Source organism: Amaranthus tricolor, chromosome 2 (genome assembly GCF_026212465.1).
Source record: "Amaranthus tricolor cultivar Red isolate AtriRed21 chromosome 2, ASM2621246v1, whole genome shotgun sequence".
In the NCBI taxonomy this organism is placed as follows: Eukaryota; Viridiplantae; Streptophyta; class Magnoliopsida; order Caryophyllales; family Amaranthaceae; genus Amaranthus; species Amaranthus tricolor.
Genome location: NC_080048.1, coordinates 30,293,271 through 30,312,904, shown reverse-complemented (window position 1 = coordinate 30,312,904; position 19,634 = coordinate 30,293,271). Strand labels below are relative to the sequence as shown.

The 19,634-nt window shown below is 36.2% G+C and overlaps 3 protein-coding genes across 4 annotated transcripts; 1 reads left to right on the top strand and 2 right to left on the bottom strand.

Moving 5' to 3' along the window:
* Window positions 1-557: 557 nt before the first annotated feature.
* On the bottom strand, window positions 558-4,809 carry LOC130805704 (uncharacterized). The gene is made up of 3 exons (XM_057670488.1): window positions 4,335-4,809; window positions 3,494-4,290; window positions 558-611 (listed from the first exon to the last, which is right to left on the bottom strand). The coding sequence occupies exons 1-3, from the start codon at window positions 4,807-4,809 to the stop codon at window positions 558-560; spliced, it is 1,326 nt and encodes a 441-aa protein (XP_057526471.1).
* A 7,026-nt stretch (window positions 4,810-11,835) lies between these two features.
* Window positions 11,836-12,886, bottom strand: LOC130805703 (uncharacterized). Its single transcript, XM_057670486.1, has 3 exons — window positions 12,834-12,886; window positions 12,304-12,647; window positions 11,836-12,035 (listed from the first exon to the last, which is right to left on the bottom strand). Exons 1-3 carry the CDS (start codon window positions 12,884-12,886, stop codon window positions 11,836-11,838), a joined length of 597 nt encoding a protein of 198 aa, XP_057526469.1.
* Window positions 12,887-13,368: 482 nt separating this feature from the next.
* On the top strand, window positions 13,369-18,434 carry LOC130805221 (uncharacterized). 2 transcript variants are annotated; one of them, XM_057669895.1, is made up of 8 exons: window positions 13,369-13,612; window positions 13,781-14,185; window positions 14,681-14,886; window positions 14,988-15,558; window positions 15,646-15,853; window positions 16,658-16,765; window positions 16,842-17,131; window positions 17,981-18,434. In XM_057669895.1, the coding sequence occupies exons 2-8, from the start codon at window positions 13,953-13,955 to the stop codon at window positions 18,075-18,077; spliced, it is 1,713 nt and encodes a 570-aa protein (XP_057525878.1). In that variant the 5' UTR covers window positions 13,369-13,612; window positions 13,781-13,952; the 3' UTR covers window positions 18,078-18,434. The 2 variants fall into 2 exon arrangements, with proteins under 2 accessions (XP_057525878.1, XP_057525879.1); XM_057669896.1 differs by lacking the exon at window positions 13,369-13,612 and having other exon boundaries at window positions 13,623-14,185; window positions 16,842-16,988; window positions 17,062-17,131.
* Window positions 18,435-19,634: the final 1,200 nt, after the last annotated feature.

Sequence of the window (19,634 nt, the reverse complement as noted above, 5' to 3'; positions counted from 1 at the left end):
TTTAACATATAAGTGCCTATTAATTTAAATTGTAGCGTGTTTTTTTATATTTTGATACTAAGTATACTAAATGACACTATTTCCAAGAGGCGACTCCTTGTTCTCTATTGTTGTCTTAGTAACGTGTGGCACAACCAACCAAAGAAGGCCAAATAGTGCATTCCATGCCTGTTACAGGTGGCCACATAAGTGTGACCGTAGAAACTATTGTAAAGGAGTTTGAAGATTTCTCACTCCCAGTTCCAATGCCAGAATGGAGCCTTGAGAAACTATCAGACGCCCAAAGTAGTTTCGTCGCAAGGCCATATGCTTGGGTCCGATTCACTACCAAGGTAATAATCATTTGTATCTTATTTATTTTATTATTTTAATTGCATGATTACACTAATTAAATTGTAAAAATTCAAATAGCAAAAGAGTCCAAAGGGCTCTAAGAGAGAGATCGGTTCCTCATCAAAGGCGTCGGCAGGTTCAAAGTCGATGGCAACCTGTAACGGCCCGGTTCAAGTGACCCGGGCAATCATATGAAAACATGATCCCGGTTCACATAACGGACACTAAAGAACCATCTCTACTTGGATCGTCAGCGTTCCATCGATAAAGGAATATAACTAAGACAGAAAACAAACTCAAGCGAAAAAAATAAAACAAGTCAGCGGAAGTCTTTTACATACAACTCGAGAGCCTAAAGGCCTCTAAACCAACTAATTGAAATAGCGGAAGCGAAAAGAAAACTACACAATCGCCTGGTACTTAAATACATAATTTCTTTCTACTGATAATCTAATTCAAAAGATAATAGCATAGTCTTGATGATTACGGGTTCTAAACCGAGATCTCACTCCAGGCCCCACCTGCAATCAACCTACTAGTCGTCGTAAGACAACACACAATAGGTTCCAAAGAAACAAACCAATACACGTCAGAGACATCATACACTTATCAATATATATATATATATATATATATATATATATATATATATATATATATATATATATATATATATATATATATATATATATATATATATATATATATATATATATATATATATATATATATATAATTTTATATATACATTATCAACCCTTTTTAAATCTCATGATCAAAATAACTCTAGCAAGATCACATTCACAACATCCTTCAAGAGACTTGAAATTTCATAAATTATGATAACTAGATTAAATACTTAATTCTCTCAACAAAATAAATTTTGTACAGTATTACAAAACCAAGTCACCCTTTTAAATCAAGACACATATACATAAATATAATACAATCTTTCAAACAAACCGAATTTTGCTAAAGAATTTGCAAATTCTTGGATGACTACTTTACTTGATCCATACCCTCCAAATTTCTACTAACAAATTGAAATTTAGTTGGAGAAATTTAAACCATAAAAGAAATTTATTTAAATATCAACATAAACTCAATTCTTATAAAAAATTTAAACTTTGCTAAAGAATATAAATCAAGAAACATAACCTAATCCTTTTAATAAAATTAAGGTTTATTAAAGGATTGTCAAAGAAAGTTACATAAAAAAATATACTCAATCCTCCTTAAAGTCATAGGATATCATCATAAATAAAATATAATTCATCTTAGAAAACCTTGTATATAAAATCTACAATTAGCAATTCTATTAAACTTACCCCTTTAATCAAAAGGTTGAATGACAAAAACAAGAGAACAATTTTTGTTTTTTTGTTTGTGAATGCCGAAAGCAAGAGCACAAGGAAGAGAAAATTTTTTTTGATTTTTCTTTGTTCACTTGAGGTTTTGAAATGCGAGGAATACAAATGATGTTTAGGATTAATAGGGAAATTAAGGACCAACCTAATTAATCCTAATTACACCATTATGAGAGGAGTTACAAGACTCCTCCCATACCCTCCAAAACCGGCTGCCCCCTTCACCTCCCTTCCATTATAATTTTTTTTAATTAATTAAGTAATTATTATACTTTTGTTAAAACAGCAAAGAAACGTCACGCAATAACATCGTACGCGATAAAACTTGTTACCGTTAAAATTAAACTTACTTTATTTCTTATAATTAACTATATAAAATAGTATAATTTAATATTAATTATTTATTTTATTTTGTTATACTTTATTTTATTATATTTAATTTATTTTTAAACTAGATAAATTACGGGGTGTTACACAACCAATCTAATTTTGACTAATGCGGAACTAAAAGATCTCTCTCCAGATTGCAAATGGCTGCACACATGTGCATCTTGCATGTGTGAGGAGGACCCAATCATGCTACCCCTGGAAAAGGACCAATTCAGCTTTGCTAAAAAGCCTTTTGTAATTATCAGTCCGAATGATATTGGGCAATTTTCGAGAGGAGACATGTAGAATGTAGCTCTTATCCATGTCTACATGAGGTGATGTTCATTATCTTACAATTTGGGCTTTATTTTTTAATTGTTTTAATAACCAAATTACTGACAAAATTTTCTTATTCGTGAGTTTAGTGCGGCTTTTGAGGAGTTAAATTTTTACGAACCTCCAATAAAAATTGGATGGTTTTGTCCTGAAAGGATTTCGGGTATTAGATGCGTAAATGTGCCAGATGACGTCAAAGCATACATTGAGACTGCTTTGAAATATTCGCTTACATATAAACACACTTTCATTCTGGCTTCATATGTGGAAGAGTAGGTTTTACTTTTGAAACTGAACTTATTTTTTGATTTTTATCTAAGTTCACATATTCTCTAATTTTTTGATTTTAAATTTGCGTAGTTTGCATTGGATACTTTTAGTCATATTTCCTTCACCTAATACCGTGCACGTCTTTAACTAGTTACATAAATCTCAAAGCCCGCCTCACAACACACGATTCAAAGCCTTGTTGAATGTGAAATTTTATAAATTTTACCAATTTATTTTGAGTGTTATATGTATATATATAGTATGACATTAATATTATTACATGCATTGATATATAAATAGTTCTAATTTTCCCATGTGTTTCAGAAAAATGAAGAAACTGCTTGGGGAAATTGGATCTAGTTCGAGAGCCACATATCCAAAATGGAAAATATTAAAGGTGCACAACACTATTCGAAATACGTTTCATTTAAGCGTTTTTGGCACTATGTCGCATAAAGTAATTAAAACTTAGTTTGTTTTGCACGAAACTTGGTACACAATACTATTTGGTATATATTATTGTGTTGAAATGGTTAGAATCTAAAACAATAGTCATATGCTTGAAATTACGTGCTAAGTTGCGTTTTTGAGGTTTTTTAAGGATTTTTGGCACTCTCTCGCATAAAGTGGTTCAAACTTGGTTTGTTTCGCATGAAACTTGGCACACAACACTATTTGGTATATATTATTGTGTTGAAATGGTTAGAATCTATAATATCCCGTGTGTTTTTGAAGAAGTAGGCATTAAATCCATCGACTCCTGGGGCTTTGTTGTCACTCATCCCGAAGAGGGCTTCTTTTATCTTTTCCTCGCTCACCTCCTGGATAAGAATCTGACCGTTGCTGGCATTAATTTGGCGACCTTCTCTCATAATGTTCTTGTCGATCATCTGAAGATTAATAACCGTCGTACCTTGGAGCTTTTGGTAAAACTGGGTAATCTCGTTGTGGATCTCTCCTGTATTGTTGTGCCACTTGCCCTCAGCATCTTGAAGCTCATAGATAGTAATAGAAGCCCGCCTCTCTTTGATGGTAGCATGGAAGTAAGCAGTATTCTCGTCTCCATTTCTTATTTTATTGATTCTGGCATTTTGAAGAAGCGTCATGTCTTCAACTTTTCTCCACCTTCTCACTTGTATGGTTGCTTCTTGTTCTCGTTGGTGAAGCTCGTCAGCCATGGGGCTAGTTTGCATTGCAGTTTGGATATTATAAAGATTACCTTCCCACTCTTTAATTTTATCGTTGATCCCTGAGAACTCCTTTGTGTGCAACTGTTTTAGGCCTATTTTGACATTTTTCATCTTGTACCAAAGCTTCTGCAGCCCTGTGCCTTTAGTTGTGGTCTGCCAAGCCTCCCTTACCACCTTTAGGAAATCCTGGTGCTCACACAAATAGTTGAGGAAGCGGAATGGCTTGCTCTCCTTCTGGTTTTGACGGGTGAGGGTCAAAATAATGGGAGTGTGATCTGACGTTTGAGGATTAGCATAACAGACACTCACTTGACTATACCTGTCCATCTGTTGGAGATTCCCTATAGCATGATCTAGATTTATTAAGGTGCGCTTTTCCCCTTTCTCCTTATTAGTCCAGGAGAACTTATGACCTCGCTCTATGACTGAGTGAAGCTACTTGTCTTCAATCCAATTACGCATATCGTACATCTCATATGTTGAACCTGTGAGCCATTCTTTCTGTGCTCCTCTTTGTATATAGCATTAAAATCACCAATGAAGAGGCAAGGGGTGTTGTGGCTTAATCGCAGCAACTCTAACCAAAGCTCTTTTCGGTCCCTTACACTATGAAGACCATAAATAAAGACGACATGAAAGCTCTCCTCCATGTTAATGGGGCTGATTATTGTGGCAATGTATTGTTGATGAGTCTCACATGTTTCTAGCTTACATCTGTCATATCTCCAACTAACCCATACTCGTTCCTTCTCATGATGATTATAGTTGGAACTCCAATTCCACTTATTGCCAAGCTTTTTATAGATTTTCTTAGCATTTACTTCTCTAATCTTAGTCTCCATCAACCCTATCACACTGACGTTATTTATCTCAAGAAAGCGTTGGACTTCCTTGGCTTTATCACGGCTATTCATGCCCTTTACATTCCAGGTTGAGATAATCATTAGGGTGAGGAAATTTAAGGGTTTCCGTCCCTTTCCAGGCTAGTCAGGCTAGGTGCTTCATTATCTTCTTGATCTCTTATACCCACATTCGCTGCTTCTAGCTCTGCAACTTAAGGTTTATTACTTGTCCTCTTGAGCTGGTGTTTGCGTGCTGCCTTCCCTGGAGCAACTGGGGTCCATCCCTCTTCATTATCCTCCTCTTGACTGCTGATGCTATTTGTGTTATGCTTCTATAGGTTATTTGATGGCTCACACTCTATCTCTAGATTCTCTTCTTCTTGGGGTGCGACTGTTGCCAATTTGGATCGGAGGTCCTCAACATTCATGACATCCTTTAAAACTTTGGCAATAGTCAGCGGGATCCACATTCTCCTATCGCCTTTTATTTTCTTCTTAGCTTTTCCAGGTTGCTCCACGTGGTTGTGGAGTGGTTCATTTTTATCCTTGCACTCATGTCCCACCTTATTACATTTGCAGCAAAAGAACGGTCGCCATTCTGGTATGGCTTTTTGAGTGAATTATCTTCCTGTATTATCTCGCACACTGATCTCCTTAACAAATTCCTGGGTTATATCCACTTCCACCAACACTCTAGCAAAAGACACCTTTCTTTGATTCATGGTACACTCATCCGCTAGGACTGAAACACCAACAACACTCACAATTCTACTCGGTGTTTCTTCTCCCCAACAATGTAGAGGGAGACTAGGTAATCTAATCCACACCGAAATAACCCTCAGAATCTCTGCCTTGAAATCAAAGTTTACACTCCATTTTTTTCACAACTATTGGGGCTCTGTTAAGGAAATACGGACCTCCTTCAAGGATATCAGAGCAATCGCTCTCTGAGTTGAATTTCAGGAGGAAGTGGCCTTCCTCATGTGGGTGAATGGTAGGCATTAGGACATGAGTCCAGTGTTTACGAATGAAAACACGTATAATATCAACATTAGTATTTCCTCGAACCACATAAAACACAACAGCTCTTTCCTACACATTCACTAAATCTTCTACATCATGAGACTCAATATGCACAACTGGTTTACCATTTTCAAGGGAAGATGGAACAAATTTAAGGGGCATTAGAACAAGATACCTTATCCCTCCACGAGGTTAGCAACATAGTGTTTGCGACCAACTGTGGCGTCCTGTCAGTAGCGGGTTGTCTCCCGAGGGTTGGAAAATCATCCTGCGACTGTGTCTGATTCCTCCTGCCATTTCCGTCGAGCTTTGACTGTGGTGCTTCTACTGGTGGCGACCTTCGTTCCATGCTCTGGATGTGTAATTGCAAGGTTTCCAATTGAACCTTGAGTTTCTTCAATTCGTTACTGATATGCCCTTCTTTCCCCTCATCCTTTGTACAGGTCTGGTGCACTCTCTATTCACTAACCTTATCTATAGGCTCGCCTGAATTGCCATCTCCGATGCCATTAAATTCGTCTTCTCCAGTGGTCCCCCCAGTTAGCTCGCCTGACCTGTTCTTACCACTTCTCGTGGTTATGGCTGAGCAGCGCGAATCATCACCTTTACCTCTTCCTCCTCCTCTTGATCCTCGACCTCCCCTCATGCCGCCGGTAAATGTATTAATATGCTGGTCAGATCTGGTTGAGATGCTTGTAGGGAAGACGGCTTAATCGCCCATCTAATCGCCCAAGATTGTTAAATCTAGTTTTACAATGAACAAAGCTTTGATACCAATTGAAAGGATTGCTCTAGGAATCCTAAGTAACTATACTTTTGAAGGGGAATTGAATAGAACATAGTGAATTTTTGCATATTGTGCTTCATGAGTTATGATGTGAACTTAAAAACTACTTTTGAATTGTTTTTGTTATTTTTGTATTTGTCTTTAAGAAACTAAGACCGGAGACTGGAGAGCCAAAAATAGGTTCAAATTTGATAGCTATATCCAACTTATCAATGTCTGATCTGGTCTGAGTTTGGACTAGTGTGCACCCCTAAGTAGAGTTATCCCACCAAAACAGGTTCAAATTTGATAGTTGTATCCAACATATCATAAGTGGAGTTCCATCGAGTAGGAACATCAAAACACAATGAAAATTTGCTTTGAATATTATATTTAGTACAAGATCTTTAAACCTTTGAATTCTAGCACAAGAGTTCTTAATATATTTCACAGCATTTCTTATCCTATTAATGCACACACCATATTCTTTAATGCCATCCCATACAATAAGATTAATGATATGAGCAATGCAGCTCATATGAAATACTTTCTATCTCCAATACAATTAGCCCTATTTCGTTGAACTAATTTTCTGAAGTAAACACAAGCAACGTCATTGGAACTAGCATTGATAGTGAAAATTTTTCCTCAATTTCCCAAAATTGTAAACAAGCCTCAACAGCCTTAATAATGGTCTCACCTTTATGACTTGAAATTGGACAAAATTTTAATAATTTTTTTATGCAATTTTCAATCATTATCAATAAAGTGAAGGGTGAGACACATGTAATTGATTCTTTGGATTGATGATCAAGTATCAATAGTCACACTAACTCTTTGACAATGCTTTAAAAAATCTTTATACCTATCTCTTTCATTTTTGTACATTACGTAACAATCACGAGCAATAGTAGTACGAGATGCCATTTGAAATCTAGGGCAAGCAACAGACATTGATCGTCTAAATACGGGTTTATCAACTTGACTAAAACGACACTCATCAATGATAATCATTTCATCTACTGCATTCTTAACGTCCTTCAAATTAAAATTCAAACTTCAATTTCCCTTCACAATCATCCCCAAACTTATCCCTATCCCCTTGTTGAAAAAATAACTCAACTTGTTTTCCCTTACTTGTATTCATAGGATTAGCAAGACATTTACCCATATGCAGCTTAATATTTTTTGAGCCTTTTACATTTCTAAAACAAGAAAAGTCTTATCACAATACTTGCACTCACAACGCAACAAACCATTTTCAAAATAATCAACAAAATGTACCCAATACTCACATGTTCTCTTAGTTATCCTAACAACATATTGACATCCTTGCTTTAGCTTTTTTTATCAGGGAGTAACTTTTTGGATAGGTCCTCAAAATCCAAAACCATTGTATTAGTATTTGCATCTGATTGTATTGTTTCATCAGTTTGATCAGTGGAGTATACAACAGTGCATTGTCTTTTGGATTTGGAGAGCTCATCTGAACATTAATTATTTGCAACATATGCAATTTTATTCATCATAGAGCCATAACAGTAACACAACAACACTATTTAAATAACAAAAATATATTATTAACACAATTACACAATAATATAAGGAAAACCTTACATTGCAAGACAAAGAATCCATTATGTGCACCTTGTTTAACCTCTTTGGTCTCCACTTCTTACAAGACTACAAGCCCACAACAACAACTCAACAATATAGAATAATATCAAAAGCTAAGTCAAAAAACAAGGAATTTGTTATCTTCACGCAAAATCATCTACTTCAAATTGGTCTTTTTTTTCTTACGCTCATGTAAATTGAAACAAAAATGAACATCAATTTCTCTTATTTTCACTTAATTTCAACTATACGCACTAATTATTTTTAACTGAAAATGTTTGGTTAATTCAGATTTTCAAGTGTAATGTGTTCGATGATTTTGCGAGAAATTTTTTTTTCAAGTTAAATATGTACGAGGTTTATAAGGGGTGAAACGATATAACTAAATCTAATCATTGTTTTTAACTGAACACATTAGGCAAAATCATCTCTTTGACCATACATTTTTAGCTGAAATTTTGACCATATATTTTCTACGACATGTGATTTTCAAGTAAAGAAAAATAATATATTCAAGCAAAGAAAATCGGAAAAGTTGTTTTAAATATATGCAGAAATATATAATGCGTATAGTGTTCAACAATATGTCTAAGTGAAATATATGTAGAATATCAGATTTTCAAGTAAAGAAAATCAGATTTTCAAGTAAAGAAAACCCGATGGCCCGGTTTATTTTTAGCCATAGATGGAGTTTGACAAATAACCCACCTATAAACAACTTTAAAATTTCCATTTCAATTTCCATTTCCTAACCCCTGATGTGACTTGTGAGACACCCGTTATTAGTCTTTAAACGAATATCATCATCATCATCATCCTACCCAGTGTATCCCGCTCATAGAAAGACTATGAACAAGGTCTGGGGAGGGAAGGACGGCGGCAACTCATACCCATAAAGGAGAGCGCGGCCAAAAGAGTCCCTCGGCTCGAGAAGATAAAGAGACGTAACTACACGGGAAATATAAATTAAATGCCTAAAAATAAAATAAATAAGTAGAACCAACTGCAAAAAAGAAAACAAAAAACTAATAATAAAAGAAACGAGAGAAGCAAGAGAGTAAGAACACCAAAAGGTAATCTAAGAGTACATCAGTAGGCTAAAAATGGATATGACGCCTCCAACTACCCATATCCCTAGTCAGGCCCTTAGAGAGGTTTAACTCATGTAAGTCAACTTTTATTTGCTCATCCCAAGTTCTCCTGGGACTTCCTTCACTCCTCTTACCCTTATTATTAGGGGTGTTCAAAACCGGATACCGGGTCGACCCGGTTCCGAAAAACCGGGTACCCGGTTTTCCGAATAGCTAAAATTGTATTCCGGATCCGACCCGGTTTAAACCGGGTCGAAAACCGGGTACTCGATTTTGTTTTTTTTTTTTTTCCTTAATTTTTTTAACAATTTGATCTTTGTTGACTTAGTTAACAGCAGACTTTTCCTCTTCATCCTTAAACAAGATTTGAAGTTTTTTTTTCAAATCATATGTTAACTTAGTTAACAGCAATCAAACAACAAAGCATTGCATCTAAAAAAATAAACTGTTCCGCAAAGAGAATGGTTAAATTGAACAAAGATCAAATGATTGCAAAACTAAAACATTATGGTTTTCGAAATAGATATTAAAATACTTAACTAACTTAGTCATAAACTATTAAAATACAAACATTAGTTAATTAAAATACAACCACAATTCCATAAATTATTAAAATTTATTAAAAAATAAAAAATAAAAAATAAAAAAACCGGATACCGGGTACCCGACCCGGTTTATCCGAATTTTGGAAACCGGGTAATTTATCCGCTTTTAAAAATCGGAAAGCGGGTTTTCGGATCGGGTTTTCGGATATGAATATTTTTGAACACCCCTACTTATTATAATGCTCTCTACCCTCCTCACAAGGGCGTCGAAAGTCTTTCTCTGCACATCTCCAAGCCACCTCAATCTATTTTCGCGCATTTTTCTAGAAATAGAGGCTACCCCTAGTTTGTCCGTAAACTCTTGGTTCCTAATTCGATCCATCAATGTGTGCCCACACATCCACCTCAGCATACGCATTTCTGTAACTTCCATCTTATGTTCAAAAATCTTCTTTACAGGCCAACATTCGGTCCCATATAGCAGAGCAGGTCTGATTGTCGCCCGGTAAAATTTTCCTTTTAACTTTCTTTGGAATTTCCTATCACATAGCACTGCGGTGGCTGCTCGCCACTTGAGCCAACCCGCATGTATACGATGATTTACATCTCCGTCAAACTCCCCATCCCTTTGAATGATCGATCCCAAATACTTGTACTTAGTCATACTTTTAACAACTGCTTCGTTTATGGAAACCTCTGGTTCACCTACCAGTGATGTCCCACTAAAGTCACAGCGCAAATACTCGGTCTTCGTATGACTAATTCACAACCTTTTACCTTCTAAAGCTTCCCTCCGCTCATCCAATTTATTACTAACCTCCTCTCTAGTTTCTACTACCAGCACTATGTCGTCAGCGAATAGCATGCACCACGGTACCGTTTCCCTAATAGATTTAGAAATCTCTTCCATAATGACAGTAAAAATGAAAGGGCTTAGAGCCGATCTCTGATGTAGTCCAACTTTAATCGGAAAAGGCTCTGTTATCCCCACCGGTGTTTGAATGTTAGTCGAAACTCTGTCATACATATCCCGTATAGCCTTAATTTACACTGAAGAAATACCTCTAGCCTTGAGGCTTTCCCATATGACACGTTGTGGTATGCTATCATACGCTTTCTCCAAGTATATAAGCACCATATGCAGATCCTTCTTTCGGTCCCTGTATTTCTCCATCAATCTCCTCAAAATATGAATTGCCTCAATGGTTCACCTTCCTGGCGTAAAACCGAATTGGTTCACTCCAATCACCGTTTCCTGTCTAATTCTCCTCTCTATCACTCTTTCCCACAATTTCATTGTATGGCTTAGAAGTTTGATACCTCTATAGTTCCCGCATACTTGCGCATCGCTTTTGTTTTTAAAATAAAGGTATTAGTATGTTATTCCTCCATTCTTCTGGCATCTTATGTGTCCTCAAAATAATATTAAAGAGGTTAGTCAGCCAATGAATGCCCTCTTCTCCTAAACCCCTCCACACCTCAATTGGGATGTTATCTGGCCCGACTGCCTTTGTTCTCCCCATCGTTTTGAGAGCTTCTCCTACTTGTTCTGTGGTAATATCACTCGCTGACCCATATTCTAGTGGTCTTTGGACGTCAGAAATTTGATTATCTGCCTCTTTTGGCCCCCTAGACTCATTGAGTAGCTGAGAGAAATACTAGAGCCATCTGGTTTTGATGTCTTCTTGTCTCAGGAGAACTCATCCTCCCTCATCCTTGATGTATTTCACTGCCTCTAAGTCTTGCCGCTGCCTGGACCTAGTCCTTGCCAACTTAAAAACCTGCTTCTCCCCCTCTTTGGTATCAAGCTTCCGATACAAGTCCTCATAACCACGGTTTTTTTGCCTCCGTTACCGCGTTCTTGCCGCCCGCTTTGGTTCTTTATAGCTCACTCTTATTTCTATCCTATCCTCATCTTCCGTGCATGCCATAAGTTCCTTAAATCTTTTGTTTTTATCCTTTATCTTCTTTTTCCACCTCATCGTTCCACTACCACGACTCTTTGAACACTTTTGGGTTACCCGACAACACCCCCAAGGTCTTTTTTGCCACTTTTCTAATGGTTTTTGCCATGTTCACCCATATTTCATTCGCATCCTCTGACTGAATTGGGAGGCCCAATAAACTTATTATCTTGCTTGACAGGGTTGTGACTATATCCCCTTTGAGTCTCCCCCACATGATCTTTCCCTTGGACTCGACCTTCTTCTCTACGATTTTCTTCCTCATCCTGTAAACCAGTACTAAAAGCTTGTGTTGGGTGGGCATCTCTGTACCCAACACCACCTTAAAATCCAAGCATGAGGCACGATCTCCCTTGCGTACTAAGAAATAGTCAACTTGGATTGCATGCCCACCGCTCTTATATGTGATCAAATGCTCATTCTTCTTTCTGAAGATCAAGTTTTCTATGACCAATTCTTCTGCTAGCGCAAACTCTAGCAAATTCTCCCCACTTTCTCATCTTTCGGGATAGTTCTCATAAGGTCTCCTAGGTTATCCCAGAACTCGCACTTCACCTGCTCATCGAACCCAACTTAGGGCCCGTACGCACTGACAATGGATATAATCTCTTCCCCTACTACTATCCTAACTAGCATAATCCTGTCATTACACCTCCTTACTTCAACCAATTGCTTTAGGATATCATTAGACACTAGGATGTCAACCCCGTTACGTCTGCCGTCCAAACCCGCATACCACAACTTATATCCCTTTATACCTTTTACTTTTTGCCCCTTGCACCTAGTCTCTTGAACACATGCTACATGAATCCTGTATTTAGAAAGCTCATTGGCCAACTCTAACGACTTGACTTCTAGGATACCTATGTTCCAAGTCCCCACTCTTAGATCTAGATCCTGCTTACGTTGCCCCCCTGACCCCCTCTCCTTGGACCTGACCTCAGGTGACCATAATTACTTCCTAACTCTATATTCAGCTACTACGGACTAAGGTAAAAGGTTACAATCAGATCACTAACAGAGATCAACACAAAATAAACAAATAGATGAAAAAGAATAAATAAGTAAATAAATAATTAAATAAATGAAAGAAAGATAGAACACTACTAAGTATGAAAACAATCCTATCAAAAGGTATGAGAACACTTCAAGATATGATAACAGCAAGTGCATATGCAAAATACAACCACAAAACAGATCATCCAAACCCAAAACACCAAACAATATTAAAAGTAAGCAGCTAAATAAAACAAACACTAAATAGATAGAGTTAAGCAAGAGATGCAACAAAATTACTTAGAGAACTAGTATATGTAAAAGAAGATAAAGGTTAAAGAGGGGTATCACCTGCACCTTGATTGGGTGATTACCGGTGTACTAACGCCAATGTTGCTTTCACCTTTACAAGATGCTTTAGACCACTTGTGGTGTCTGAGTTGTTAGACGTATAGATGTTGCAGCGTCTACACCTACTACTATTGCCGTCCGACGACTTGTTGGTGGTCGACGACCTGTTAAAACCTCTGGTAAACTACAGCAAGGTATCGGTGTAAATTGTCGTTGTTGTGGGCTTTGGTGTTGAGGATGGTGACCACAAATTCCACACCTTAAATTGATTTACGGAAAATCAACTGAATCAAATCTTGTAGAAAATTGGAGAAGAAGAAAGTGTTAACGAACGAAACACCTGCAAAAAGAGACAAAAGGCAAATAAACAATAGATGATACAATGGCAATAACAACGACAAAACAAAACAAAAATGAAATTAAACCCTGCAAAACAAAAGGAGTTAGACAATTGAGGACGAAAAACAGCTAATGAGGATGTTAGATCGGACGCAATTAGAAAGAGAGAGAAAGAGTAGATGTCATAAATTCAACAAATTTGGGAAGGGATTCGTAAGTATCTTTTCTACTCTACGCACCGATAGAATAAAATTGTACTAAAAAAACAAATTATGTAGAAAAATAAATAACACCAAACCCTGGATCACAATTTTTTAATAAAAACCTTCAACACAAACCACGAAGATGCAACACTATTAATTTTTCCTTTTTTCTCTTCAGTAAATTCAGCGCGAGCGAAAAATTAAGAGATAGAGGAAAGAAGACAAACCAAATTGACGAAGAAGCCGGCGAATTCACCGGTGAAAGTAATTACCGGAAACCGGTAGAAGGAGGATTTCCCGGTTGAAGAGAGAGAGAGAAATAGTCTCTAAACGAATGAGTGCGGAAAAAGATGGGGAGCAAGAAGCGGAAACGAGGTTGCGGTGGTGAGAGAAGAAGCATACATCCACGCAATCGGTACGCAGACAATCCTCCAGATTTCTCTCTATTAGCTTCTTTATACCCTTCTTTCTCTTCCTTTGTTCATTACTCTCCTGATGGTCGACCCTCCATTGATTGGACTGATTTCAATGCTACTCGTGAACTCACTCGTACCCTCCTTCTCCACGATTATTCCCTCAATTGGTACTGTTTTCTCATTCTTTTTCTTCTACTTATTTGTGCTCAAAATTTTTGTTTCAGTGTTCAAGTTGCTATTAATTTTATGGTTTGAGAATTTTCTACTTTTAATTGGTGTTGTTTCTGCTTTAAAGTTCTTATTTTTTGGGTTTTCTTCAAAAATTGATTTTTCTATTTTTACCTTTGAATTTCAAAAATGAAAAAGTTTATTGGGACTGATCTATTGGTGTAGCTGATCCCTAATCTCTTGGGAATAAGGCTGGGCTTTGGCATTGTTGTTGTTTCAAATTGGGTCTTGTTCAGTTTGAGCTAATTAGCTAACATAAGAAAAATAAACTGTCTCATTTTCCTCTAATTGTTTCTGAAATCACTCAAATTCTCACTTTAGAACATGTTTTGCCTAGCCTATAAGAACTGAACTAGACTTGTTATAACTTAATGTATAGTTTTGGCAGTGAAAGTGATGAACATAACTTATTTAATGGATAATGTTGGTTTTAGGTGGATTCCTGATGGGCAGCTGTGTCCAACTGTGCCTAATAGGTCAAATTACATACATTGGATTGAAGATCTTATAGCATCTGATATTATTGAGAAAAACATTGTTGATGGTGATAAAGTAAGAGGGTTTGATATTGGAACTGGAGCAAATTGTATCTACCCTCTTCTTGGTGCATCTCTTTTAGGCTGGAGTTTTGTTGGATCAGGTAGGTTTGTTATTATCTAAATTGTGACTTGGCTTAACTTTGTTAAGAGACTAAATGATCTTGCATTTGTGTAATTTTCATTGTAATGTGATTGATCACAGACATAACTGATGTAGCATTAGAGTGGGCAGAGAAGAATGTTAAAAGTAATCCACATATTTCAGAATTAATTGACATTAGAAGGGTTGATATAGCTGAGCATGCCAATAGTTGTGGTACGATTCATTTAGATGGTAGCACTAGTGATAATTGCCGAAAGGGGGATGACCATGATGATTTGAGTAAACGTGAAATGAGAAATTTTGATGATTCTGCATTCACGAATACCGAGGATAGATTAGATAATGCAAACTCATTGGTAAACGAACAAATGGAAGGTATAAATGAAAGAATAAATGGTGAAGCACATGCTCATTCCTCAAGCTACCCCAATAAACCCTACGTTGATAAGGGTTATCTTGGGCCATCTGTCCTTTTTGGCGTGGTCAAAGAAGGAGAGAACTTTGATTTTTGTATGTGCAACCCTCCATTTTTTGAAACCATGGATGAAGCAGGATTGAATCCAAAGACTTCATGTGGTGGGACGCCGGAAGAGATGGTTTGCTCTGGTGGAGAGAGGGCATTTATTAGTCGCATTATTGAAGATAGTGTCATACTAAAGCAGTCCTTTCGGTATGTAGACTCTGTATAGATTAGTTTTGTCATGCCTATTGGTTTCAAGTGGCTTGTATGAATTGTCTGAACTACATTTTCTACTAGGTGGTACACTTCAATGGTTGGGAAGAAGTCAAACCTTAAATTTCTGATGTCAAAGCTTCGAGAACTAGGAGTTACCATTGTGAAAACAACTGAATTTGTTCAAGGGAAAACTTCACGATGGGGACTTGCGTGGTCCTTCATGCCTCCAGTTAGAAAATTGGTTTCATTGCCAGTGAGGGGTAACGCGAGTCCTTCCATCATGCTTGAGGTGTGACTCATGCTCTTATTGGTGTGACCGGTGTCTTTGAAATTCTATGAATAGTATGCATATTACATTCTATTCCATTAAGTCTATGCTCTTGGCTTGGGTTATATTGGTAGCTTTTTATGCATGACCTTACTCAAATAATCAAATTGTTGACCCCTTTTTAGTATTCTTGGATTTGTGTTTACTCCGGTTTAAGGTGCTTTATTATTTGGGTGAATCAGATTTCTAAAGCTATATGTGAAATCATGTAATCTGGGTTTGTGATTTTTTACCTGATTTTGAAAGGCATATTTGCAGATTTCAGAATTACCGAATGTTCAAGTTAGTAACCCAATATCTTAGAGAAGAAAACTACTGATTCTGTTTTTCCTGCTCCATGGTGATAGGCTTTGGTGCTTGTCTATCACACTCATATAAGACCTTTAGCTATGTCTAATTCTTTTGTTTTGAACTCTCAATAACTTTACTCACGCCTCTATGAGATTTGTTGTGATACATGAAGTCTATATAGCTATTTGTTTTTCCCCTTTTTGGCGTGTGAAAAGATTATAACCTCTAATTATCTCTGACATACTGGGACTCATTTTTATGTTCAGCAACCTATTTTTTATACGAAGTCTATATAGCTCTTTGTTTTTCCCCTCTTTTCTGGCGTGCGAAATGATTCCAAACTTCAATTATCTCTGAGCAGTGTTTTTTATAGCGTGATTAATTTTATTGTTCAGAAACCCACTATACCACCCTTCCGTTGGTGTTTTTGTTATGCTGTCCACTGATTTGATTCCGAAATTTATGGGTTTTCAGGGGCTTCAGCGTCAAACAAGTGCTTTTGATGTTTTGCAGTCAGTAGAATATTTTTTCAATTACTTTGGTGCATCCTGCAAATCCAATGATTCAGCATTCACAGTTGATGTGAGTCTTGTATGTTCATTGTTTCTATCTTCCGTTGTATCAAACTGCAAACTAATAGACACCTTGTTCTGCACAGGTAAGTTCATCTGAGAATCAGTGTGATACTATATTGAAGATTGATGTCAAAATGCTTGATGAAACTTCTACTTTCCTGCGTATGAATGAAGCATCTGAGAGTGCAAGCTGTTCAAATAGTCCAATGAACTTGTCTTTTCGTGTCATGGTGCAACTTAAACTTAAAAAGTCTCCAACATTATTCAGCGTTGACAATAACTATATATGTTTTGCATCCTCAGGTTTTCCAGCAGATCCCCGGTACACTATTACTGAAAGCATCCTTACAGCTGAGAAACAGTTCACTCTCAGGTAATAACTTCCCCGTTTATCTTTTAATTGTATGGCCTGAATGATCTTTGTTGACTTCCTTGATAACACTTGCCTTCTTCTCTGGGCTTTCATATATCCTCCATTTTGGAACTCACAATAAGATTTGAAACCATTGGTATATATGGGTTTCATGCAGCTTGATCCATCATTTATGAGGGCGCTTTTATCGCTAGGTTTCATATGGGTTTTGTTGAGTGGTGATCCTGTAATGGACTGGAAACTCCGTTGTAGTAGAAAAGTAGAGCATAATCAGAAAATTAACTAATATAAAGAAATTGTTTGTAGTGTAAAGGAAGATTGTATTACTATAATTCAATAACTTTAATAAAGGATAGATACAAGCATTCGAGAGAACTCTCCCAAAAAGAGTAAAAGACTAACATAATGTGTATACTAAATTCCTCATCCTTTTTCAATTTTTGTCTCTTATTTATACTAGTTTTCCCCTGTCTAGAATAATCCTCTTTTAAAATATTCTCCACTCCATACTAATACGAAAATTGTCATGACATACCCTTGACCCTTTTTTTATTTTTCTATTTCGAGGGAGCTTTTAGTTAAAACTTGCAATAATTTAGAATTGTCATGCATATTTGAACGAATAAGACACTACTCCCTGTTTCTATGTACCTTAATATATTTTGTTTGTGATTAGAGACTGGTTAAAGACTTGAACTTATTAGTCGAACAATTCATGTGAAAGTATAGGTGGCTATATAATCATCTGTTTCACTCTTTTTTTTTAAAATCAATTGCTTTTCTTAAGGCTGCTTTACATTGTATTTTGTTCACACCTAAATTCGTTGCTTTACATGAATATTGCTACAGGAGTATTCACATCTGTGATTCAACAATTGGAAGAATACCTGAAGCACAAATTTTGTGGCAAGAAACTCTGCTTGTGAGCTCCTTATATTGCAGTTGATCTTGCTTAATTAAGTGTTTAATATTTCAAATGAATACAACCAGAAGGAAAGACAATACTCTAGTGAACCTTACATGGTAGGATAGAGTTACATAAGAAACATGATTTGTTTGGGAATTTGGACAGTAATCTATGGACGGAATCGAGATTGACAATGTCATTGCATTTACAAAAGCTGAATCTCTGGACAAGTTTTGAGCAATTCATTTCATGCTAACGTGTTTGTGGGTAGAGGCAGACCGAGCTTCTGTAATGGCAGTGCCTCAAAGCCTATAATGAAACCTGTTTGTACTAATTACATGAAGTATTTGTTTATTTTTTCGATGAAAATTTATGTACATTTACAATTTTGCGGAAGGCTCAGGAAGTCTCAGATCCAATTCTAAGTCTCAGATCCACTTGAGAGTCGGTGCGGTATTGAGCTGAATCATATTTGGTCATAATCATAGTCATCAATCCATTACTATCGCATAAACTCAGGATCCGGAGAGGGAAATATAGTGGACAAACTATACCCGTATCCCTTCAAAGATAGGGCGAAGAGGGAAAGATAGTTGAACCATGTTTTACAGTAAATATTTCTGCTCTTCATTGTTATTGTTTTATCCCTTTTGTTTGATTGTGATGAGATAATGTTATTATAAGTTAATTTCTGAGGAAAATGATTGTGAAAAGTAAGTTCAAGTCTTGATTGTGAAAAGTGAGATAATGTGAGACTCTAGTTATGAGTTAAATAATGTTCAAAAATTTGTTAATATGAGGGTATAATAATAATAATAATAATAATAATAATAATAATAATAACTTTCTCTCGAATAGATCATAAATCTGACTCTTATCAAGTGCTTTTCTTTCCTTTTGTGAACTTAATTAAAAAAATTTGATAAAAAATTAAAATTTAAACATTATAGAATGCATCAAACATTTCATATTGCTATTTTATATATCTTTTACAGTTTTTTATTATGAAAGTTTCATTAATTTCATCTCTAATTTGTTCACCTCTTTTATTTAAGGAAAATTTTATACAGTCGTAATGTGTTTTCAAGAAACACTAGTATTAACTTTTCTTAAAAAAAAAATTCACATAGTAGCAACATGTTTATGCAGTTATTAATTGACGTAGCATTATCCTTCTAATTTTTACAAAATTTCGTTAAATTTTCTGAAATTACCTTTTTACCTTTACTAAGAATCGATTCATCTTCATCAAATTGAAATTCACCATTTTTGCGGCCCTTATTTACCAATGTAGTCTTTGGCATGCTTTTTTGTTTTGACGCTACCTATCTTGAAGCGAAACACAAACAAGGCTGCCTTCAAAGAAACTTGATTCCAAATATCGAAGAGGCCCATCAGCCATATAATTAATCCGTTAACACAATTTGACTCCAATTCATATCACCCTAATCTTAGAGCATTAATATCTAACAAAATTCTTCTCCCATCCCTAAAATAAACAAGAAGGAAAACATGTACATAGCACCCAATAGATTCAAGTTTGCATATAGTAAACAATTTAACCCATGAATCTTTCTTTCTGTACCCCTTCATCAC

Excerpts from the sequence above, each read along its gene's own strand:
- LOC130805221 (XM_057669895.1), top strand. The coding sequence starts at position 13,953 with ATGGGGAGCAAGAAGCGGAAACGAGGTTGCGGTGGTGAGAGAAGAAGC. Across the intron at positions 14,186-14,680 it reads CACGATTATTCCCTCAATTG|GTGGATTCCTGATGGGCAGC; the intron begins GTACTGTTTTCT and ends TGTTGGTTTTAG. Across the intron at positions 15,854-16,657 it reads GTCCTTCCATCATGCTTGAG|GGGCTTCAGCGTCAAACAAG; the intron begins GTGTGACTCATG and ends ATGGGTTTTCAG.
- LOC130805704 (XM_057670488.1), bottom strand. The coding sequence starts at position 4,809 with ATGATTATCTCAACCTGGAATGTAAAGGGCATGAATAGCCGTGATAAA. Across the intron at positions 4,291-4,334 it reads ACAGGTTCAACATATGAGAT|TCATAGAGCGAGGTCATAAG; the intron begins GTACGATATGCG and ends AGCTTCACTCAG. Across the intron at positions 612-3,493 it reads GTCAGATTCTTATCCAGGAG|TTATATTCCTTTATCGATGG; the intron begins GTGAGCGAGGAA and ends TTTCTGTCTTAG.
- LOC130805703 (XM_057670486.1), bottom strand. The coding sequence starts at position 12,886 with ATGCACTTGCTGTTATCATATCTTGAAGTGTTCTCATACCTTTTGATA. Across the intron at positions 12,648-12,833 it reads TCATACCTTTTGATAGGATT|GTCCAAGGAGAGGGGGTCAG; the intron begins GTTTTCATACTT and ends ACCTGAGGTCAG. Across the intron at positions 12,036-12,303 it reads AGAGATTATATCCATTGTCA|GTGGTGTTGGGTACAGAGAT; the intron begins GTGCGTACGGGC and ends TTGGATTTTAAG.